We start from the raw sequence: 25,771 nt of genomic DNA on the forward strand, positions 1-25,771 counted from the left end.
AAAAACTCAGATGCCCAGAATCCCACCTGAAGATATTTTTATTATTTAGCCTAGAGAGGGGCCTGGGCCTCAGTATTCTCTAAAAACCCCCAAATTCTAATGTTCTAATGTGCAGACAGGTTGAGACTACTGATTTAAACAAATGGATATTTCAAAGATTTTTTAAACTTAGTGAATGATATACCCAAATAAGACAAAATAATGGCTCTATCCCTTGAAAAAGAAAAACTGATGTAAAAACCAAGGCTATACTCTTGCTTGTCAAAGTAATGTGATTGCCTATCACAGATAAGACCATATTCCCATGTAGCATCCATGCCATCCAGTCCCACTGGTTGCAGCACACCTACATCTACCATTTTGATGGATAAAAGACTGGCCCGTAAGTTGAAGTAAAGCTTTAACTGGGGATCCTGATAAAATAGTATTACTGACTTTGCTGGGCTATGGTCTAGAATTTATGACGCATACATAGGGAGGTACAGCCAATCAACAAATAAAAAATTTTGATGCCAGTATACATATGCTCATATTAATACTCCATTTTAAAACGTTTTTAGGCACAGAGACGATATCCCCCAGGTGAGACCCAAAGCTGAAATTTGAGATCTAAATTATTGAGGAGAAAAGAGCAGTGTCATTTACTAAGCATAAATTGACCTGAAATAAATAAAAATGACTTGAAAGCAAAACTCTGTGGCAAATTAGACACGGCAACTCTTACACAAGCAAGTAATTAAGAAAGAATCCCTGAACTCACTGAGGTAGCATAATGAATTTCTAATTATTATATTGTCAAAGAATCCCTCCCAGACATGTGGTGGAAAATGATTAGAAAACATAATAGTAAATTGGGTACACAATGAAAGACATACTCAATTACTATCCATGTGCAGATAGTTATTGAACCTTCTCTTTGTGATGACCATACTTAACTGGGAATTTGCTACATTGAATATGAAAGGCATTTAAAGAATAAGTTCTGGAGATCTAATGTACAGCTTTGTGATTATAGTCAGCAATACAGTAGTATAAACTTTAAACTCACTAAGAGACTAGATTTTAATTGTTCTCACTACAGAAAGGAAATGATAATTATGTGATGTGATGGAGGGGTTAGCTAATGCTACATAATCATATTGCAATATATAAATTTATCAAATCAACATGTACTCCTTAAACTTACACAAGTTGATGTCAATTATATCTTAATAAAAAAATAAAGTGAATTCAAAAGTCATTTCAGATTATCCTTCTCATCTTTGTAAACTATTTTAGGTCAATTTTATGTATACACAAATGGACTTTCAAGATGTTTTACCACCAATATAGTAAGAAGAAACTAAACACTCATTTTGGAAAACCCTTTTTCAATGTGAAAAGTAATTATAGATGTCATTCTGAAAATTTACTTCTCCAATGTGTAAATCACTTTATAGTAAATATATTATACTTTCACGACTAACCGCTGTTCTAAATAAAAACAACAAACAAAAATTATGTTTTGTAGAAATGAAGACAAATATGAGAAATGTCTAATGAATGGTATATGTTTCTAAATCCATTTATTAAGTGTAGGCCGTAAACTGCCAATTTTTTTATATTCTATCTCTCAACTCAAAAATTACTTATGTTCTTTTGGCATTTAAGAAGCAAAAATCACTCAGTCTTTAAAAAAATCATTACAGGCATGCCACACAAGCAATTCAGGCTTAAAAACCTCTACTGTCACCCTAGCATAATCTAATTTTAGAAGACCATTGAACTGATAAGCTCAGAATAAGTAGCAGATTATAAAGAACATGTGATAGCTATATCTGCCCCAGTGGCTTAAATCAAATGTTGTAGAAATTTAATATGATCAATCAGTTGGGTCATGTGGGTGAGCCAAATGACTAATGCACTTAACTCTTCTGAGTAATGATGGTTATGCCATGATATCTTTGGCTATTATTTTTATTGTTGGTACTACGAGTCCCTTGGTTATTGCTTTCATAATTAATAAGTCACTTAACCTCTCCATGGCCCAGTTTCCTCATCTGTTAAATGAGCATAATAATTGCTCCCTATCCTTAGGGTTTGCAGTAAAGATTAATGAGCTAGCATTTAGAATGTACTTTGAGTTCTCCTAAAGAGGGAGACTATGCACAAAGTAAAACAAAACAAAACCCTCTCTGTGGCTAAGTACCAAAAGATAAATCTTTCTCTCCAGATAGATTAATCCACTTGTTTGCATTCCTAACACTATAACCTATACTTCCAAAAAAGTGACATTTAACCCGAAGTTAAAAATGAAAATGCCATAGAGGGCTACATATTTTGAAAAAACATTTTTAATTCTCTACAGATTAGCAAACTTTTGAAGATAATCACACATTCTACCTAAAATCCTTTGTCATAGGTTTTCCATCAATGAATGCAATACTCATTGTGCCAAGGGATTACTGTACAGGATTGGTAAAAGAAGTGAGTTGCTGGGGCCCCTGGGTGGCTCAGTCATTAAGCGTCTGCCTTCGGCTCAGGTCATGATCCCAAGGTCCTGGGATCGAGCCCCACATCTGGCTCCCTGCTCCGCGGGAAGCCTGGTTCTCCCTCTCCCACTCCCCCTGCTTGTGTTCCCTCTCTCGCTGTGTCTCTCTTTGTCAAATAAATAAATAAAATCCTAAAAAAAAAAAAAAAGTGAGTTGCTGCCATAAAAAGAACCTAAATATGTAACACTGACTTAAGGTCACATAGTAGATTGTAATGAAATTATTAGAAGAAAATGGGGAAATGAGGATCTATGAATATAGGGGGAAATAATATTTTTAAAGTGTGCCTTAGAGTAAGTTGGAAGATTGAAATGCACTAGTGATCTTTTGGACTTGGCCAAAAAAATTCTAGACAAAATGACAAAATATTCAAGGTATCAGCTAGTTACTTTTAGCTACATAGGATAAGGTAGTACTAGAAAGATACAGAATATTAACAATCATCATTAACAAACCATCTAGAAAGATATAGAATATTCACAGTACTAGAAAGATACAGAATATTAACAATCATTAACATGAAGAGCAAGGACGAGAAGAAGGTGGGAGAGAAATAATTTAAAAGAACCGAGTTGTTTGCAAACAGTACTTAGAGGTGATACAATAGAGTTAGAATTTGCATGGTTGGGTAATTTTAAGTGTTCCTAATCTTCAATGTCTCAAGCCAGTAAAAGTTCTCCAGATTGTTTCAACATGGTGCCAGTCCTTAGTTAAAGAACAAATTAAGCATGTCACTTGAGCTGCTTCGTTAAGACCTCTGAGAAAGTTAAGGCAATGCCTTGTAGATTTTCTGCTCCAGTAAAAAGCTTCTATCCCATTGCAAAAATTAGTCTAGAGAGAGGCACATTTTAAAAAGAACTGTGGGTGTGGTTTTTAGATTATAAGTGGACTCAACTGGACATATTTAAAGGCCACGAAAGTTTAGCAGAAATGGTATGGGCAAAAGCACTGTCATCTTGGTGTAAAAGGATTTAATTTTAGAAGACCAATGAATTGGTAAACTCAGAATAAGTAGCAGATCATAAAGAACACATGATAGCTATATCTGCCCCAATGGCTTAAAGCAAATGTTTTAGAAATTTAATATGATCAAACAGTTGAGGTCATGTGGGTGAGCCAAATGACTAATGCATTAGCTCTTCTGAGTAATGATAGTCATGCCATGATATCTTTGGCTATTACTTTTATTGTTGATACTACAAATCCCTTGGTTACTGCTTTCATAATTCTGTTCAAAATGTACTAAAGTCTCTGGGCTTCCAAGTTTCTAGAAATAGGACTGCTGACTTATAAGCTAAATAAAGGTTGATGTTACATGCCACTGAGTTTTTCGTTGTTTGTTAAGCAACATCATTGTGGCAATCGGTAACTAACAAAGCCCAAACCATATGCAAAGCCTGTGCAGGGAAATAGAGATCCAAAAGTGAACGATACAGATTCAATCCCTGCCCCCCTGCTATGCCGTGTAGTGTAGAAACAGAGGAACTAAGCACACAGATTGGGTTGAAAATTTAATGAGAACTGAAGTAAAAAGTGCTCAGAGAATAGAAAGGAGGATCACCTTACCCGAACTGGGTAGGTTTGGGTACAGGAAGGATCAGGAAAATTTATCTGGAATAAGTGAAGTATAAATTAGGATTTAAGGAATAAAGGGAATAAAACCAATTAGGTTGATAGGAAGGGATAAGGATGAAAAAAAATGCATAACAGGCATTGGAGAAGCAGGTGCATCATGTACTTGTGGCACAACCTGGGGCTAAAAACACAACAGTTTGGCTATAGTTGCAAGTGTGAGAGCAAGTGGCTATGAAATAAGAAGTCAGTCCATAAGGTATCTTATAAACACACCGAGGAGCTAGGTTTATATCCTAAAGCAAAGGGGACAGGGTAATCTTGGAGGACTTGAAGTCACTCTTGGTAGCACCAGTGAGAACAACAGGGACAAAATTGGGAAAACAAAGTTAAATGGTTCTACAAGACCCTGGTCAGAGATGACACTAGGTCTTCTGAACCAAGACAGTAGTAAAGGAAACGGATATGTAGGGGATAGAATGGACAGGTGTCGGGAGTTGCCTGGAGATGTAGGATATATGTCTAAGATTTAACACAATTCTTACCACATAAGAGATGATCAGTAAATATTTCTTGATTAAAAACTTGCTATCTTACAAATGAACATCCAGATGATGTAACTGAGAACATAAGATGCATGGCAACACAGCTAAAGTAGGACATCTTGATCATTGGGTTAAAAAAAAGTTAAAATTAAGGATAAACATTTTTAAATTAAATGTTTTTATCGTTCCCTTTACCTATGATTTGCAATAAATTCCCCCAAAGAATTGCTACATGCACCTCAATATACCATTTCAAAATACACAGTCTAGAAAAGAGCTTTCATAGTTTCTTTTTATTTTACTTATCAAATTACATCTTCTTCATGACAACAATAATCAGAAAACTGAAGCAATTTCAGTTAGATAAACATGATGTGATCTCTTTTTAAATCCATTTTGAAATGATTTATCCTACTGTGGGTCATAGAAACATAATTGACTTGACTATGTTTAAAATCATCCTAAATTCAGAATATTTTTAATTAGCCATGTATTCTAGTAATGCTAACATATAACATCTGTCAAGCTTTAACTGGATGGTTAACATATCATGTAGAGCTTTCATTTAATATTCAAAAAATACTGTGAGAATGGTCCTATTAGTCATTCCAATTTAGAGATGAGGAGTCAGAGGTTTACAATGAACAGTATCTTATCAAAACACAGCCAATAGGTTGTGGAGCCAGGAATTAAGCCCAGCTTTTCTGATTCAGCGTTGTTTTCATTGGTAACAACTATTCTAAACTGTAGCCTCTATGTTTTTAGAAGTATTAAGTGATTTACATTAGATATTTGATACTATTTTAATGTCCTTTTAATATGTGGCAGGACTTTTTTTAATAACCACAAAAGAGAACACACATCTCCTTTGATACCACATTTTTTGGAAGACAGACTGTATTAGTACATGCAACAAGCCAGAGATTTCAGGTAGACCAAACCCAGAGAGAGAATGTGTAGAAATTGGAAAACCTGAGTCATGGGTTGCATAGAAATATAGGTGATTCGGCATCATTTTGTAAAACATATAACTCACTTTGAAAAATCCAGGGATTCTCAAAAGAAACCATCACACCCACAGGCTCTAGCTGAGGTATTTTTGAACATGCAGTCTATCGGTATTCATTCTTTTTACCTTTATACTTCAGGGAGAAAAGAATGTGCTTGTTGCTTGGTAATATTTTGTATATTCAGCCCTGGGTTGAGATTTCAGTTGTACTACACCCAAGTTCCCAGACTTCAAGAAGGAAGTTTTGGCAACTCCTGTATTGTTTTTCAATAAAATCCCTAGGCCTTCAGTTATTTTAACATTTAAATATGATTAAGAACCTATTGTTTATGTCATATAGTTTTCTATTGTTTACATGGAATAACACTGAAGAACTACCAGTTTGTTCAATTTTGAGTTATTTCACCAGTCATGGCTTTACATTTATCCTTGGGAAGAATTTATATGGAGTGTAATGGATATAAAAGAAAAGAAGAAAGAACTCTTCTGGAAGACAATATACATGTAAGCTCAATAAACAAAGTCAAGCATGTTCTTTGGAAAAATAATTATTTAACGTTGTAGAATGGCATGACTCAGCTTTTGCAATACTGAGGACTTACCCCTTTAAGACTAGGTATCTTGAGCCAGCTCTTCTTGCTTGTAGTAACAAAACTATACCATTCTTTAAAATAATTTTCTGGAACTGAGCATTCCAGAACAATTAACTAACAGCAGGGTCTTGTTAAATTTGTAAAAACAAGATGGAAATTCCTTTAGAAATCAATGCCTTAAGGGTGCTTCCTAGAGTGTTTGTATGCATTGCTGTTAATTAAGAAATAAAAGAATGCTATCAAATGTAAATAGATTACACACACTACTCCCTGGTTCATTGCAGACTTGCAAAATGAGCATGCAATTACTTCAATTCCAGATTGCTAGGGAATATTTTTTTTTAATTTTATACCCATGGCTGGTATAAGTGTATAGTTTAGTAAGCTAAAGTATGAGGTTGAAATTAGTATCATTTAGGGGTATACTAAAATAACTAAAGAAAAATCAACATCTAATGATTCTTTTAAAATCTTTTTAAAAATTTTTTCTAATTTCAACAGTAAGAATTCAGTATGTGATCAAGTTATCAACATAGGGTAATTGTCACCTTAGTGATTATCACTGTGTGGTTTTTATTGTGACTAGTGTAGATTCCAGAAGGCCTTAATTCTACAGAAAGAAAGTCTGTGCTGTTGGAAACAGAAAATTGTTCTATATCAATTTTCTCTTGCTGCTAGAGGTAACCCTGCATGTGAGAGCAAAAACAAGAGATGAAAGAGGGAGAAGAAAAGTCAGTAGCAAGGAGAAGTGAAAGGAGGGAAAAATGACACTAACACTGCAGAGTAATTGAGCTAAAAAAAATTAAAATAAATAAAATTTAAAAAGAAAGAAGAGAAAATTGAAAAGACTGAAAAGACAAAAAAGGGAGAAAATAAGCCTAAAGATAAGAAAAAAAGAATTTTTTTCAAATTGATTTTCCAGAGATAAACTTGCTCATAGTATAAAAGAGCTTCAAAACTTAAAATATTTGACTCTTCTGGAAAATAATAATGAAATGAAAACTCTGATGTATTTTTGAAACAGAAATACTCAACTTCTGGTATCAAATCACTTGCTTTAGGCACTCTGTGTTATTTTACAAACCTTCTTCGAAAGTCTCAGATACTGTAATAATTTTAATGCATCATATATTCACTCCCTACAAAATTATTGACACTGACAATGTGCATTTAGCATTTTCAACAGCTGATTTCTTTTTGAAAACAAAAAAGTTATATAAGAAAAGCTATCTCTATTATTTCTGAATATCCAATCAGGGAAAAATTGATCAATTACAATTAATATAGTCAAATAGCACTATACTGATCATAATACTTTGCTCATATTTGGTTATACAATAAATGTGATTAAATAATAATGATTTTCCAGTTAAATGTAAAATACACATTCAAGTTTTCATCTAGCCATATGACAAATTCACTTTGAAAATAATTAAATGTTAAGAATTACATAGATTTGATTAAATACTCTATCTCATTCTTTGGATATTCAGTGTCCTCTTGAACTCTAAAATAAGAGCTAATTTAGTTTTGTAAGAATTCTTACAATGAAAACTACATAATTATTTGGCAAAGTTGCTGTTTTAAGTCACATAAAACCCAGTTCCATGATTGTTGATTTAGTCCTCCGTGTGTCCAACTAAACTATAATCTCCTTGAAAGTGAGAAATAGATGTTATTTGCTCTAGAATACCAACGTGTAGTGTAACTTTTGGTACTCAATAGGTACTTGATGAATGTTTGATGAAAGAATTTATTTTATAGCTTGAGTCAATTATTTTTAAAAACTCTACACTTCTGCATACTTAAATTGCCAATTCCATCTGTATGAACAGTGAAGGAAAATACCCAATGCTTAAAAATTTGCCCAACCTACAAAGAATTTAAAAAGACTTGGTAAAATATAAAAAGACTTATGAAGTGAGACTGGCTCCCTAAAGTGAAATCTCCCCATTTAAACTACTTTGGTCCAGTGAGATCAGCTGGAGTAAGAAGAAAGGAATAACAAAGAGGAGGGGAAAGCACTCTATATGCCTGGAATTTGGTACAAGCTCTCTTTCCATTTAAGTGTCCCACAGGGCTGTCCCTCTGGAAACCATTGATAGTTCAGTGGCATAACCCATTTTCAGACTCTGTGCGTTATAGAATATTAGGCAGATGAATATATGGATAACAAGCATTGTTTCTACTTGTTTCTAGCATTTATTTTCCTTCTTTTCTGCAGGCTTCTGGACAAGTAAAACTTGTCTGACCTTAACAGAAAGAAATGTATATATGAGAAATATTCTTCATGTAATCATTCTATTCTTCTGGAATAGCTAAGCCTTGTGGAGTCTGAATCTACTACTATTTAATATACATATATTAGTAAATATATGAATATATAACTAATACACTATATTAATATACTCATTACATTAATTATATGTTAATACATTATATATTTATATACACTAATATATATTCATTTATTTATATATATTTACAGTCAAAGATAAAACCTTATTGAGGAAAAAAGAACGTTACCTGTGGGCAGATTTTCCTTCGAACAAAAAGGGAATCCTTGTAAAGCAAAAAACTCCTTGCCATTTGCAAGTATTGAAATGTTTTGCCTTGATCACCATGTATTTAGTTGTATACGTCTCTATTCCCTGAGGTATACATTATTGATTAGTCTGCACAAATAACAGTGTTGCTACACACTTACATTCATTAAGAGAGAAAGGTTTATTTGCACTCTCATTTTAATATGTAAATTGTAAATAACCGGAAGGACTTACCTTGAAGAAAGTCATGGTTGCGCCGTCCTCCACTGTACCGTATTCTATCTTGGTTTGTTTAGCTAAATCATCAGCAGAGTCAATAGGGGATTCCATGCGTTCCACTGTCAGAAAGGCGGCTAAGTTAGCAGTATACGAAGAAATGATGATAAGTGTGAAAAACCACCAAATGCCTCCCACTATCCTGGTGGAGAGCGCTTTGGGCATGAGCTCAGAACCTAACAGAGATTGGGGGGGGGAGGGGAAAGGTGAAACGAATACAGAGAATTTGATCAGCAGTCAGATACTTTTGGTCACAGTGGCAGAATGGAATCACTGTGTCATAAAAGCTTAAATCATAGGTTCACATATTACTTTAGTAAGCAAGCAACAACCATTGGGAGAGCGGAGGCTAATTTCAGATAATAAAACAGTCTCTTGAGACACTTTAAGTATAGTGGCAGGAGACTCAAGTTCTACCTGAGACAGTATAAATTAATTAGTAATAACATTTACAAAAATAACATTAGAAGGGAGAAAAAATCTCTCTAGTTTATAAACTACTTGTATAATTTTTCATATTCTTGTTAGTTACTTCAGTTTTAGAAGAAATGGTTTAACATATGTTCAAATCCATTTCTTAACAAGCTTTACGTAAAGTTTCATTTTTCATGTACATGAAAGCTCATAAATTTTGTCTATCTTGCCATTTTAAAAAGTTATGTTTTACAAAAATACATTTCAATTACCTACATTCCTTGAGACACAGGGTTTTAGTCCAGGTTTGTTTTAAAATAAGGTAGTAAATTATTTCCTTTTGTATAAACAAATGTCTCCCATCACTATAGTTAGCCTCAATGAGAGAATCAGAATAAGAATAAAGAGTTAAATTGTCACATTTATTTTTACATATATATAAATATTTCATAAATATATTACAAACATGGCTGGAGTTGCCTGCTCATGGTATTAGTAAGAGAATGGGATCCGAGAATTCTATTTTACTTTTGATTATTATTAATTTTAATTAATTTAGAATATAAAATAAAATCCTAACAATTTTAAAATCAAGTCTTGAACTTTTAGCACATTGTTTACATTAAACACACTATTTACAGTCTTAATGTTAAAATGAATACATATCAGCATGTGTGATTTTTTTATAAGAGAAGTATACTAAATTTATGGATTTATGTAATATATTACTATACAATTTTAATCATTTTGAATCTATAATCAAGAAAGCATTGGCTACAAATTACTTAATTTTTAAAGGGTTTGAGTAAAATGGAATGAAGCAAAGATGGACTGCATTTGCTGATTTGTTTTATAGTCATGTCTTTAACATAATCACTGATGCAATAACGTTAACACATCTTTAGACGGAAAGAAAACTACAATCATTCATGTTAACATTGAAGAGAAGTGGTATCTCTTCAATGTTAACTGAATGTGAAGAGAACTGAAATATATCAAAACAGCCCACCTTACACTGCAGTTCATCTTACTCCTGTAATTTCAAACAAACAAACAAAATTTTAAAAAGCAGACAGACTTGGACATGACAGCCAACTCCAGCTCCAGACTCTGCCTACCACTCTGTGAGGAAAATAAAACAAAAAACAAAACAAAACAGAAAAGTACCTTTCTGATGTAGTTGCTCCTAGGCCCTGTCAGACACACACTCGAACACTGTAATACTAAAATACTCCCAAGATGATCAGCGGCAGCTTTGGCTGCCCGTTCTACTTTTTTTTTTTTTAAACACCACCACCAATAAGTCAAACAAGACTGGGAAAGAAAAGAACAGTGGAGACATTCGACAAAAATGGCCCAATTACCACAAGTTCATATCTTACCCAAGGACTTAAAGCAAGTACCTCCTAGGCTTGTGAATCAGAGCCTGGTTAGGGGCTGACTGTCATGTACTCAAGGTAACGTCATGTCCAGCACTATATCCCACTAATTCCTGGGGAGCTGGGCATCAGCCAGTTTAGTATGGGTTCCTCTTTCATGTATCCACCAGCAGTGAAGTAGTTATGTGGCAAAGCAAATGTATATTTGAATTTTTCATTCCTTGGATCACTTGTCATCAATTTCAGAGATACCAAATATTGTCTTATTTCTAATTGATAGATTGTATAGATATCAAGGTAATCTTATCAGTAAACAAATCTCAAAATCCTCCAAATATTTTAGAAAATAGAAGTGAAAAAAAAATTTTATTTTTTAAAGTAGTAGCAAACATAATTTTGAAAAATCTTTGTTATGTTTGGGTCTTATTATCAGGATAATTTACTGCAGACTATTAAAGTTAGTTATCAGCACGTAACTAGCAGTTTGCCTGGGTGAACCGTATTGCCCAATACTGCTTGTAAGAGATGTCTGTCTCCTATGACAGGCTTTTATTCACTTCTAATATTTCCTAAGAACTCCAGTATTGTCTTCCAAGTGTTGAGTAAGTCTAAGGAAAAAAAAACATTGGACCCAAAATGTAAGAAAGGGAAAATATAACTGTTGACTATTCATTTTATTTAGAAATAGATGCCACAAACTTAGATTAGTTCATGTAAGAGTTCTCTGAATTCTTAAGTTTTAGGTTTAAAATATTTATAAAGCTATATATATGGATGCTTATATTTTTATTTTTTTAATTTTTTTAAGATTTATCTATTTATTTGAGAAAGAGAGAGCGTGCACAGACGCGCAAGTGGGGGAAGGGGCAGAAGGAGAGGGAGAGAAGAAGACTTCCCACTGAGCGCAGAACCCACACAGGGCTGGATCTCACCATCCTGAGATCATGACCTGAGTGGAAATCAAGAGTCAGATGCCTAACTGACTGAGCTACCCAGGCGCCCTGGATGCTCATATTTTTAAAAGAAAAAATTTATTTCAACTTGATAGGCCTTTCTTACAACATGTATTTGTTAAATTAATTTTTTGATATGTAGTTATTTATTCTCACCTTAGGAAACAGTTTATAAAGCAACAGTAATGAATTAATAGATCTATGCATAAGATTAAACATGCAAGAACAAAGTACCTTTTTATAAACAGCCTTTTATAATTTAACCATAAATTTTCACCTCTTCAGATCTGTAATGCAATTACCAAAATAATTTCTTCAAAGTGGATAATAAGTACACAACTAAATCTTAAGGTAAACTCTGATAATAGGTGTGGTAACTCTCATGAAGGAGTACATTTTTCTCCCTAATCCAGTCATTGTCACTTGTTCAAATTTGGGGTATTTTGCTTTATTTGCTAATTCTAAAACTTAAAAACATTACATTTTTAAAGCATAAAATAGTCTTAGATCCTGGCTAATGGAATCTTTTGAATAGAAGGTCTGAAATATCACTTTATTGAACTTTATCTAAATATTAAAAGATTAATTAAAAAAACATAGCAGCAAAAATAAAAATAAATTCCACTTGGGAGAACTGAGACTAAAATAAGGAATTCATAGTTATATATAAACCCTTAAGACATATTGCATGTATTATGTCATTTTCTAAGAAGTATAGCCTTTTACTTTTAACATTAATATTATAAATTTTAAATAATTATGAAAGTATTTTTGCATGCACATCTGAGCATGCATTATTTTATATTCTTATATGCTATCAGATGCAGCTAATATTTTACTTGTAAAGGAAACTAAATGGTTAAATATTTTAATTTTGTAAATTTATACACAGTAGATTTATTAGTCATGCAACACAAATGCATCTAATCATCAAGAATTGATATAAAATAATTTTTTACATCAAAATGAGTCAGGAAACAGAAGCATTACACTGTATTCCTGTCTCAAGGAGATGTAATCTTAGTAGTACTTTAAATGGATCAGGTTAGCTTGGTTAACTATGAAATAATGTACCTACTGTGGGTTAAGAAAAAAAAAATTAGATGAGTATACTGTATGTGCATTTGCAAAAGCTAGTTATTTTCTCAGAATCTCTCTTGGATGGGATTTGAGAATGCCTAAATGCATTAGGTAGATGGAGAAGCTGGATTATGGTTACATGCACAGAGGCACCCATGCAAGCGACTTGAGCTGTCACCCCCAGCAAAGAGTGGGACATGGTGCCCAAGGGAAATAGCAGGCTGAATCGTATACCTTGCTGCATGAGAGCTCCAACTCCAAACCAGAAACTATTTAGCAAGGTAAAATTATTTTCCACCACGTCTGAGTCAGGATTGCAAGGGTGTGGGTTATACCACTCATAGGGACTAAACCTGTGGTAATTGACAGAAGAAAAGAATATATTTAAATGGCAGTGAGAAGAAATTCTATCCAGCATTTTTGCTGCAAAAGAAACAGAAAGACAGGTAAGATTAAGGAGAAACCAGAAATAAGCATTTCTATAGTACAATTTCATATGCACGACAGCAAGTGTGAGGTTTTAAAGATCCCTGTCTTAAGATGATAAATTGCATTTCTTTATTATATACTACTTGTGAGAGGAAAATCTGTATATCAGTAAACCAAGATTATCCTTTAAGACTTAGGTTTTTTCAACTACAGAATAAAAATAAAAAGTCTAAAAAATCATTAAGGAAGAAAACAAACTTAGTTATGAAATAAACATTTTTAAAACTGTGGAAAAATTGTTAAAGACAGAAGAAACAATATAAAATCAGCTTAAGATTTTTTTATGATATAATAGAAACTACCAAAGTGACAGAGTTTAAAATAATCAGTGAATTATTATATATCTAAGAAAATAGTGCTATGAATTTACATCTTTCTGTGTTAACAAACTCAGCTCTAAACAGAAAACCAAATCAGAGTGAACTGCATTCTAATACATGCCTCTGACATAATTATAGGTTTCAGAGGGTATGGAAATATTCATGATATCAAAGCAGTGTTATAAGCAGGAATACATATTGAGGCTGATTGGTTTCCACTTATTACTTGGTTTCAAGTCTATTACTTCATTTTGAATCACTGTTTTAAGACAAAGAAAATCGAATCTCATTTTTGAGGCTAGTTCTAGATGGTTTTAGAAATATTGGTAACATCTCTCAAATAATTCAAACTGAGGAACTGCTAACTCGTACACATAAAGTAATTTATTCTAATTATAATCCAGATATATTTATTAATTAATGGTACTATCCAAAAATATCACCACCATAATTAAAAATACTTCGTCTAATTACTAAACTAACAAAATATTTTCCCTAATATCTCAAATTTTAAAGCCACTCTTTTATAAACCAAATTAGCGTGCATGCCCTTTATGAAAGCGTTAAAAAATCTTACATTCAATCAAAGTTATTTGAATAATGTATCTGTCACTTCAGAGAGCCCAATTTCCTTCACAATAATCTTTTACATATTAAAATTCAGAGGATCAAACAAACCATTTTCATCTTTCTAATGCAATTTTAGAACAGCCCTGTTTAATAGCCTACCCTTGACAAACAAAGAAATGTTTTGTTTGGTTCTCCAAGTTAAGCTGATACACTGAACAGAACGGTTGACTGGATAGTAATTAAACGTTCTGATCTGATTTGTTGTGTCTGACGCAACAGGAGAGCTGGCTTTGGTTGTGGATATTTTATTTTTATTTAAATTCCCTTATTACTTTTACCCTAGTGAAAATAATTATATACATCTTTAAAAGTATTTCCAAGTATCAGAATGGTAGCCATCAATGTTCACACAACAATATCTTCTTTCAAATATTACCCATTTTAATTAACTATCGAAAGAATGCATTGCCTGTCAGAGACAACGTGATCTTGCCGTTATCACCCAGCTCCACACCCTTGACAAATTGCATAACCTCCCTGTACTGTGTCCTTATCTGAAAAAGAAAGACAGTGGTAAGACCTAACTTTTCTAGGTGTTGTAAGGACTGCATAAGTTAATAGTGCTGGCAGACAGCAATCATTCAATAATTTGACACAATGGTATTATTGAATATTGTTAAATGTTGTGACTTGCCTGTAGTTATATACTCATACTCCTATTTTTATTTCTTAATAATTAAACCATTCTGTCCCTACTCCTGCAAGTTTATTAGCATACACACAAAGCTGGTCTGTAAAAGTGGGTTTAGTGTTCTCACATGGCAGATTATAGAAACAGTGAGAACACATAATTTGACTGATTGACATCCCTAGTTTCACATAGAATTCCATGAGCCACTGAGTTTTATATAGGTGCTTCAAGGGATTCCATGAAAGGATGGACGAGCAATGGGGTGGTAGGGATTGGAGAAGTGGAAATAAAAATATGCAACATTCTGTCCTCCCATCCCAAATTTATATATACATTTTTTTAATTCTGAGAAGGAAAGAAGGAAGGAAGGTGGGAAGGAAGGAAAGAGGAAAAGAAGAAATGAGAAAATAAAAGGAGTTAGGGAGGAGGAATCTGGAAATGATGGCACTGATTTCAATGGACTAATATCTACTTCAATGAGGGAGTCTCACGTAGTTTATTTGAAAGAGGGAAAAACTTATGGTAAACTAATAATTAAATTTGAATTATGTGCACTTCTCACATCGTCCACTTCCTTCCTCTGCTTTTTCCCTTAGGATGGACAAAGTCCCCAAAAGATGCAAATCTAGCCAAGAAAAACGCTGTCTAACTTGAATTTACAATTTGCTCCTCATGGTGACCCCCAGGAAGCTTTTCCTCAGTCTCCATTTGATTCATTAGCATATACTAATGGTGGATCCTAATGTAAATCACTCCTTTCCTCCCCGGAAACACACACACACACATTCATGCTCACTCCCTCACTCACTCACTGGCCTTGCACTGCTTAGTCTGTGGTCAGCTTTATCTCCTTCACATTTAAGTAACACAGCTCTGATTCTAGTTTCATTCTCTATTATTTTCTAAATTAAATTACCTCTCACCTCTAAGAGTAATTGCCATGCTCAATTCTATCCTCTCTATTGTCAACAGGTCTTGTTTCAGTATCTGTCGCTACCTTCCAACTCCTTCAGATTCAATTTTAAAAATTCTATTGGCCCCCGTAATATTTTTTCTGTTCATAAAATATATTTCAGCCCCCTTAAGTCTATATATTTAACCCTAATCACTCTCTTGACCTGATGTGAATTCCCAATAGTCTGACAGTAGACTTTTCAATATTAATATGCCCAATGTGAACGTGCAATCGTTCTCCTAATCCTGCCCTCTTACTGTCTTTTCCATCTCTGTCGAATAGCATCACCTGGAAGCAACCCTCAGTTAAAAACTGCAGTGGTCCTGTCGATAGCCCTTAGCTCACTCAGCCTTCACACTTTTTGAGTCAACTTCAGTTCTTTACATTCCTTTGCCCCACAACCCTGACCTCCAAACATTTGTCAAATTGTATCAGTCTGCCTCCAGAATGTCCCTTTCATTTCTTGCCTCCCTTTTCCCCGTTCATTTCCACTGGCATTAAGGTTAGTTCAGATCCTCATTTCCTATAGCAGTTGTCTCCGAACTGGTCTTCCCACTTCTATTCTAAACTTATCATCTCGACATACTGCTTCCCAGTTACTTTTCATGTAGAATAATTCCCATAATGCCACATCTCTATTAAAAACAAATCTTCAATCATGCCCAGTCTATATACAAAATACCTACACTTTTAAGCATGGAATTCACGATCCTCTACACCATGCTCCAAAATACCACTCCATGATTATGTTCCATTACTTTTTCTCCTAACCCTTGGGCTACTGGCCACTTTAAAAAAAAAAAAAAAAAAAAAAAAAAAAGAGTCCTATATTGATTTTTAACCATTTCTTTGCTCGTATTATCCTTCAGCCTATAATTCCCTAATCTCCACTCCGTAGATATTTAAATCCTATACCCACCCCTCAATTCCAAAACAGGACCACCATCTAGTTGTAGTTGTCCTGATTCTTTCACGGAGGCCATCTAACGTAGAGACTGGCGACTATCCCTAGGATTCACTGCCCTTCCCTGGTTTTAGCAGGAATATTGCTGTCCAGCTAATAAAACTATACCTCTTATTTTCCCTTGAATGCAACTAAATTTGAGCCACTAGAATTTGAGCAGAAATAATGTGTACAACTTCTCAAAATTCTCCATAAGGATATTTGCCCTGGACTTTCTTTTCCCTCTGCATCTTTTAGGAGATGGTGATGACTAGAGATGTATTAGAAGCCCTATGTTGAGAATGACAGAGCTGTTCCACCAGCCTTGAACTGTACTCCTCTGGACTGTGAAGTAAGAGAGAGCATGTTTTCTGATTCCAAGCACTGGGTTTTTTGTTTTGTTTTGTGGCTATCTTTGTTAAAGAAGCTTAACCAGCATTTGAATGACTTAGGTTACTCTTTCTTTCTTCATGTCTATAGCACTAAGAGCTTCAAGTCATACTTATTGTAGCCTGGCTTCTTCACTGCAAATTAGTACATGTATATCTCCCTTCTTCTATTAGATTGTAAATGAATACATCCAAATACAATTTCTGATTTATCTCACGTATCTTAGAATATCTAGCACAAGATTTTAAACCTAGTTGGCACATAAAGCATTTTGAATTATTCTGATGCTCCTTCTACTTCTCCTCTCTTTCTTTTTCATTTTCTGGCCATACATATAAAATGATAATCCTATTTTTCCACACCTAATTCCTCCTTAACCCTGAGCTTCCATCCCTGTAAAAATAGTTTTTGAACCCATTGCATTTTTTTAAATGTCATCTTTTAATTATTTTTCAGGTTCTAATAAAATTATTATTAAACACCAGCCCTATGATACCTTCCTTTTAACTTCTGTGACATGGACTCCTGCTTCTCTACCCTATGCCCCACTAATGGGAGATCCCTTTTGGCTAAGTCTTGACTCTCAGATCTTTCCTCCACTACTGATGACCTAACACACTCATGGCTTTAGCCTCTGTGCTGATAATTTCAAAACCCTCTCAATTTATAGCCATCAATTCTTACTCAAAGTATTTCCATTCCTACTTAGACAGCTCATCATTACCTCATACTTCAAAGGCTTTAACATTGAACCCAACAACTTCTCCCATACTAGCTCTCCTTCCCAATGTCTCAATTTCTAAAAAACATGGCACTTCTCTGAGTTCTTGAGGCTTAAAGTTTATCTTTTTCTTAACCTCCTTCCTTTTTTTTTTTTTAAAGATTTTTTTATTTATTTGACAGAGAGAGACACAGCGAGAGAGGGAACACAAGCAGGGGGAGTGGGAGAGGGAGAAGCGGGCTTCCTGTGGAGCAGGGAGCCCAATGCGGGGCTCGATCCAAAGGACCTTGGGATCATGACCTGAGCCGAAGGCAGACGCTTAATGACTGAGCCACCCAGGCGCCCCTTAACCTCCTTCCTTAAATACAAATATGTATAAGCCATATCAACTTTTGTTTGATGATGTTTCTTTGCTTTGTCCCATCAACTTCCAGTGCATTTTCATCTCAGTTCTGAATCATGGGTTTTCAAAAATCAATTCCTACTTGGTTCCCCCTTTTTTCCATTTTGTCTTGCAAACTATCTTCATATTTAGGTTTGCACCATGCAACTTCCCTTCTCTAGAACCAGTCGATTTCTTTTAGCTATTGAACTGGTTTAACATTCTATGCTTCTGGATTTCCAGATTCTATATGATATGACTCAGTATTTTTAACCTTTTCAAGAATGTTGTGTAGACCGGCCAATTGTCTCATTATGCCTTTGCTTATGCTGTTTCTAAATGAGAAGTCATCTTCTCTTCAGTTGTTTCACCCAGCTAGCTACTATCCTACACTTTTCTAAAACTCCATAGTGGGGGGGGGAATGGGGTAACTGGGTGGTGGGCATGAAGGAGTGCACGTGATGGAATGAGCACTGGCTGTTGTATGCAACTGATGAATCACTGAACTCTACCTCTGAAACTAATAATACACTATATTGTTAATTAATTGAATTTAAAATTAAAAAAAGGAAACCTCCCCCCCAAAAATAACAACAACAAAAAACTCCACAGTGTTTACTTTTTCCCCAAAGCTTGCTTGTTTCAAATCTCTATATATGATCTACTACTTTGGGCTCTATAATTGATATTTTATGTAGCAATTTTATATTCCCACAGTTTTATGAGGTCCTTGAGAGATGGGATTTTTATTATCATTATTATCATCATTATTAATATATTTGTATTACTTCAGTTGTCTAAAAATGTCATAATAAAATGCCTATAGGTTTGGGGACTAGAGGACTTAAGCTTTAGCAACATGTATGTTTTGTACTTGGTGACAGATTGCTAATCTAATTCTGGAATTTTTTTGTCACTTTCCACTTCAGCCATGCTTAATTGTTCGTATTACTTAAATGAGCTGTAGAGTTTGTCAGCATAGTGATCAGGCCAGGTTAGTGCTAATATAGGTTAGCATGGAGCCACCGGTATGTTGAGAATTTACTTGAGAAGCAGAGTATAGGAGTGGTGTTATAACTAACTTCAGCATAAAAGCACATAGCTGTAAATACAAGAGTATTTCTAGAAATTGGATCTAAATGGACTGAGAGTCACAAGGGTAACTCTACTTCTAGAAGATGAAGGTGCTGTTAGTTTAATTCAGGAGTGCCCTGAAGAGAAATAGTTATAAGAGCTATCATACTTGGGTAGCAAAGTAGATTAAAATCCAGAAAGAGAAAGGATAAAGTATGCATGTTCTGCTAAAATTATGCCATTTTGATGGCATCACTTGTGGGAGCAGACATAAAGTGGGGACTTCTCAAGCCTTTAAAAACCAGGGTTGCCTTTTACTAAAGGAAGATTTTAAAACAAGGCATGAAAAGACCAGTTGAGGCACTCCAGGTAAGGTAAGCTTAAATAATTGCCTATTGAAAATGAGGCATACAATTAAAAATTACATTATTTCCTTATGTTTGTGTCATACTTGCCAATTATAAAAACAAGTTCAGCTATATATGATCTTATTTTGAGCTGCAACAAATAGCCCAAGATAAGAGAAATATTATTATTATTATTAAAAACTGAGATTGAGTGAGATTCAGAAGACTCAGGGATCTGCTCAAGTGCATAGAAAGCTGGAGCCAGGTGTGCAATGAAGGAGTCCTGCAAGCAAGTCCCTGCTCTCTTATTGCTCTCATTCTAGTCAGCGTTCAGTCTTTATCATCTGCCACAAAAAAAAAAAAAAAGAAGAAAAAGAAAGAAAAGGGAATTTCTATGATCTAATTCAGTTCCCAGTAATAGAAGAATCTTATTTCTAGTTTGCCTGCTCTCTGGTCAATGAGGAATTGCTTAATTCTCATGCAGAATAAAAAAGACTCTTTGTTTTTATCACTTTTGTTTTTAGCACACTTATACCCTGTGCTCCATAGAATTAAATTTTGAGCACTGAAAACACTCAAAAATTAAGATTTGGTCATGACTTGATGTCATTGGAGCACAAAGAAATATTCACAAATGTTCAACAAAAGATCATGTTTTGGTTAAAAATGTATTAACTGCCATCTGATTTCTATTCAGAAATATTACAAAATTAATGTTATTTTTCTATTTACCACTATACCAAGCTTAATAATATAAACTTCTACCGTCAAAATTAAATAATATATGCATAGATATAAAATCCTTAAAGGATGTTCAAATTTATCTGAAGTCTGAAATATTTTCACACTATTATCTTTGCTCTATATTTTGCCATTGCCACTTCAATTCTAACTATTTTGTACATGGAATATAATATTGCTTCTCTTACACTGTCAGGAAAAGTTATCTCTTTGAATCCATGAAAAGAGGCTAAAAAGCAAGAGTCTCAGCAATTTTTGTGAACCATCACAGTATCTTCGAGATGAAATAAATCAAGTTAAGGGAGTTTAACTCAACATATTGGGAAAAGAAAATAAAACCTTCTCAGGTAGAATGCTTATTTTTCAAAACTGTTCATTTTTAATTATCTTTGCTTTCAGAAAAGGAAATATCAAGAAGTAACCTTAAAAGATTTTTATGTGCCTATTAAAAATAATAATCAAAGATAGTACCATATGACTTTGGGAAATGCATCATGTCAAACATGGTGCTGTCAAACATGGTGCTGTTCAGCTCTCTTCCTAACACCTGTATAAGACCAGGGGTTCATGACGAGAAAGTTCTGTAAAAATGCCCTTGCTATTGCAGAGCTTAGTCTGTCCAGTTATCTCTGATGTTACTCAAAGTCTAAGAAATGCAGACATTTCCTCCATTACTTTTACTTGATAGCAAACAAAACAGTACTGTCTTCAGGAGCATGTTCCACCAATATATAAAACCTGACTCTGAGCAATTGCTTTATGGGCATGATCTATTTATATTCAGCAAGTATCATTTAACTTTTAGTTTTTCTTCGTTTGATTGCTTTTTACTTTCTGAATCCATACTACCAAGCAGACCACTTCCAGTGCATAATTAATGCTAACAATTATCCTTAGCCAGAAACTTCGTATTGTGATCATTTCAAATAAAGTTTCTCTAATTTAAGTAACACTTTTTTTTATCAGAAATTACGATGATTGATATTCTGCGGCATTTGATATTCTGTACTTTATGTTGCTAGTTATCAATAAAAAACATATATCCCAAAATAATTTCAGTTGTTCAGTAAGTTAAATTCACTTTCCTTAAAAAGTAATTGTGTGTGCATCAGAATATGAGTCACACCAGCCCACGTTGGAATTTTTTTAATCGAGCATATATTAAGTACTTTGAGAACTTGTTTCTAAGAAAAAGACTTCCCTGTAGTTAATTTTAGTTACCTTCCAAATCATTAATGAGCAGGATATTAGTTAAGGTTGTATTGTGTTTTCTATGTTCAAACGTAAAAGGCTTCATAATGTAAAAATAATGTGGTGAGGTTTTGAAGGTGGATGAAGTTAAACTGTGGTTAAGAAAGAAATGAAAGGAACAAAACATTTGGAAAAATTGTTATATAAACTAGGAATACACGAGTTTGCAATTTAGAAAGATAATTTTTTTAAAAAACACAATTGAACATAAATATATTTAGTTCACTTAAATATAGTTCAAAGCTTAAGAATAATCTATCATACACTCATGACCCCATTTAATAAGAGTAGATAAATTCTAATGCAACATATTAGCTAGTTAGCACTGTATCAAAAGATGTCCAAATAGAGTGACCATTGAAAAAATTTAATTGAGAGAAATAACATGACTTCACACTCCAAATCAAAGTAATGCCAATACTGTAAGAACTATGGTATCAATAGATTCTTCATGCTGTTATCATTATTCATATCCTGTAAAACTAGTTCTGTGCTCTTTTTTTAGTATAGTCCCTTGCTGACATTTAATTAACTTGAACATTTATGTATCTGAATTTCACCTGAATCTCACCAGTGCCCCCGTCCTATATTTCCAACTCTCTACAAGAGATTTCCACCTGGTTGTACAGCCAAACCTCAAGCTCAGCATGACCAAAAGCAAACTGGTCATCCACCCCATACTAAGTTGACCCCATGTCAAAGCATGATCGATTTTGCAGATAATCTAGGCATTTTCCGACAACTGAGATGAGAATTCTTGAAGTCATCTGTCTTCCCTCTCCTTCAATGTCTGTATCCAGTATATCACCAAGGTTTATTATATTTTTTCTTCAAAATAATTATTGGATTTGTCTTTAAATTCACATTTTATAATCCCCTATTATTATAATTTTAGCTTAGTCTTTGTTTACCTCTAACTCAACAGGTCTCTTTGCCTTTTGATTCTCCCAACCCCATCTCTTTTGTCCATCCCACATATAACTATTAGGCAAATCTTCCCATACTGTAATGCTGTTTATTCCTTCATCAAATACCTACAAGAAAATAGCATTTCTTTCTGATAAACTACAACCTCTTCTGCCCAATTTTCAAAGCTTTAGAAAGCTGAGTCATCTCATCATGTTACCTACTGTGCCCCCCCCAAAATCATAATTTATGCAAATAAACCAATAAATATCTCATACATGATATTCATAGTAACATTCCCATACTTTTCCTAATGCTGTTCTTTACAGCCAAAATATTCCTTATTACAGTACATTAATTAATATCCTATTTATATTTTAAAGCATGATTTACCTATTGGATGATAAGGTCTTTGACAAGAAGGAATATACCATGTTTATTTTAATCTCCACCCAAAATGCTCTCTCCGTTTTCCTCTATTTAATATAATTCCTGTCATCTTTTAAAGCCAAATTCACTTATTGGGATAATAGACTCTTTAAAGGAAGCAAGTATGTCATTTTAATTTTATATCTCCTATAGCAGTAGAACAGTACTGGAAATAGCATAAGCACTCAGTAAATACTGTCATTTTATTGCATATATATATATATACATATATATATATATAAAATTCTTCAGCACTTTCTTCATTGTTATTTGAATGTGTGATATAACTGGATATAGAAGATATAGTGCAGAGTTCCTTTCTTAGTGAATAATTAGCATAACAATGCTTCTCAATTAATAGCATAAAGAAATTTCTTAGTTACAACTAAGATATAAAGGTATATAAGGTATAAAGGAATTCTGGAGTTTACAAAACAATTTTAGTAAGAATTATCTGGTCTTCAATCTCCATGTTATCAAGCAATTGCAATGTGGTAATATAGATGGCTAGTAGCAACTTTGGACAAACAGTATTTGTCTTAATTCCTGTTTACTCTGCCTACCTGTGTCTTTTGTGATATACTTCCTAAGCAGGATTGCTTCACATTTACACTACTTGATGGAATTACTCTTACTGCCTTAAATCCAGAGATAATAATATGTACTTAAAATCATATCACTTCTCTATTTTATTCAGTTAACTCTTTCTTTGAACAATAAACAAAACACTAGAATGACTACAAGCTTATGCATGCAAAAAATGGGCAGGCATTTAAAAAAAGGAAAAAAGCTTTCTATTACTCTCATCATGAGCTTGAGTTTCCTCAAAAGAGTGATTGGTGGGACTTAAGATATGACTTGTTTTGCAACACTACCTCATAAATCTCATTTTCTTTTAAAAGTAGAGAATAATAAGACCTCCAGGCAGCTGCTAGATGGCCAGCCCAGTAGAAACAGCACACCAAAAAAGTGGGCATGAGATGTTTTTATTGACACAAGAAAAAAACAACATGAAACTAAAGGAGGTAGCTCAGCAATACTAAGAAACAATAGATCTCTTCATGAAACTGAAGTCTAGGCACAATAATGCCCCTCCTGTTCTGGTTAGGATTTTGGCTATGAATGAAAGCACTGCTTTAAAATGTGCACGGCAAGAAGTCCTAGCCATTATTCACCCCTTTCAGGCACAGCTTTCCCACCACTGGTGATCATTGTTGATAACATAATCCTTGAGCATGACTTAAAGAGGTGCATGGAAATACTGAGTGCTGACAGGGATGTAGGACTGAACCTGGGAATCCCTTCTGCACTTAGTAATTCTAAGTACTGAGAGCTGAAACATTTGTTTAGAAAGTTTATTTATTTTTTTATTGTCCTGAAAATGACTGAAAGAAAAAAGATTCTAATCTTTCTCTGATTATCTAAGATTACCTTTTCGTTATATTTGCTTGGCACTTCTTAAAATAATGCTTTAGGATAGCTGGGCAAGCTAGGTGGATGCCCAACAGAGAACATAATTGATTACCGTCTTGGTAAATCAGATTACATAGTTTTGTCTATGGTGCCCCCTGTTTCTCTCTCTTTCTCTCATTCTCCCTCTAATTGTGTAATAAGACACGTCAGTTTGCCTCACTCATTTCTCTTGTACTCAATTAAATGTTCTCAAATTCTCTCTACTTCCCAAATGTCATGATTTCTACACATGGAACAAAGAATGCTTTGTGAGAAGCTTGGATGGGACCATTGTTTGCACTGCTTTTAATGTCAGATTCTGAAGAATAAGGACTTCCATTGGGTTAGATTCAAGATAAGGTAGAAGAAGGTCAATGTTAAAATATGTAATTATCTAACAATACTTAAACATTAAAATGTTTGAACAAATAAATGTAAGAGTTACAAATAATGATTACCTATAAAGTTTAAGGAATGTCTAGATTAATCTTCAATTCAATATCTCCTAAAATAAAACCTTCTAAACCAGCAGCAGATGCCCTAAATCTACCTGGATAATTTTTATTACATTTATAGAAAGATACATTTTTTTCCTGAACTCCTTAAACTTTTAAAGAAAATTTTATGTATATTTATAGGTCTTTCATTCATTTGATTCAGCTAGTGCTTTTCTCCTTTACACTACATTAAACTATTCACTGAAATATTTATAAGACATTGCAACAAAAGTACAAAACCTTATGTATACTAACACCTCAAAGAATCAAGTCATCTTCTGCAACTTTAAAAATATGCTGTTGATTTCCCATAGCAAAATATAAGAAAAACCGAAAAATTAGTCAATTTGCATTCAGTTTTATCATCTTCAAATATTTTGTTCTTCAAATATGGACAAATCCATGAAGACTTTAAATTTAAAATACATTCCATATGTATAAGATACATATGTGTGTAGACACTTTTACACACAAAAATTTAAGAAAAAAATTGAAGCAAACTTTAAGAATCAATTTTATCATCCTCAAATATGTGTCTATCAAATATGGACAAATCCATGAAGGCTCTAAATTTAAAATGTATTTTCTATACATAGAATATATATGTGTGTACACTGTTGAACAAATAGAGAGATAAAGAAATAATTCTCGAGAGGTGTTTTCCATTACTATTAGTACTATCATCTGTCACCACCTGTCTCCTCTCTCATCCTCA

General features: G+C 33.7%; 1 protein-coding gene across 2 annotated transcripts in view; it reads right to left on the reverse strand.

The window, feature by feature from the left end:
* The window catches only part of GRIK2 (glutamate ionotropic receptor kainate type subunit 2), a 666,284-nt gene that overhangs the window by 130,707 nt on the left and 509,806 nt on the right, over positions 1 to 25,771 (reverse strand). For both annotated transcript variants that reach the window (XM_021693614.1, XM_021693616.1), the window contains exons 12-13: positions 13,133 to 13,251; positions 9,031 to 9,248 (exon numbers count right to left, since the gene is read on the reverse strand). In XM_021693614.1, coding sequence (XP_021549289.1) covers positions 9,031 to 9,248; positions 13,133 to 13,251 — 337 coding nt within the window. The remainder of the gene's footprint in view (positions 1 to 9,030; positions 9,249 to 13,132; positions 13,252 to 25,771) is intronic.

Source organism: Neomonachus schauinslandi, chromosome 8 (assembly GCF_002201575.2).
Source record: "Neomonachus schauinslandi chromosome 8, ASM220157v2, whole genome shotgun sequence".
Classification (NCBI taxonomy): Eukaryota; Metazoa; Chordata; class Mammalia; order Carnivora; family Phocidae; genus Neomonachus; species Neomonachus schauinslandi.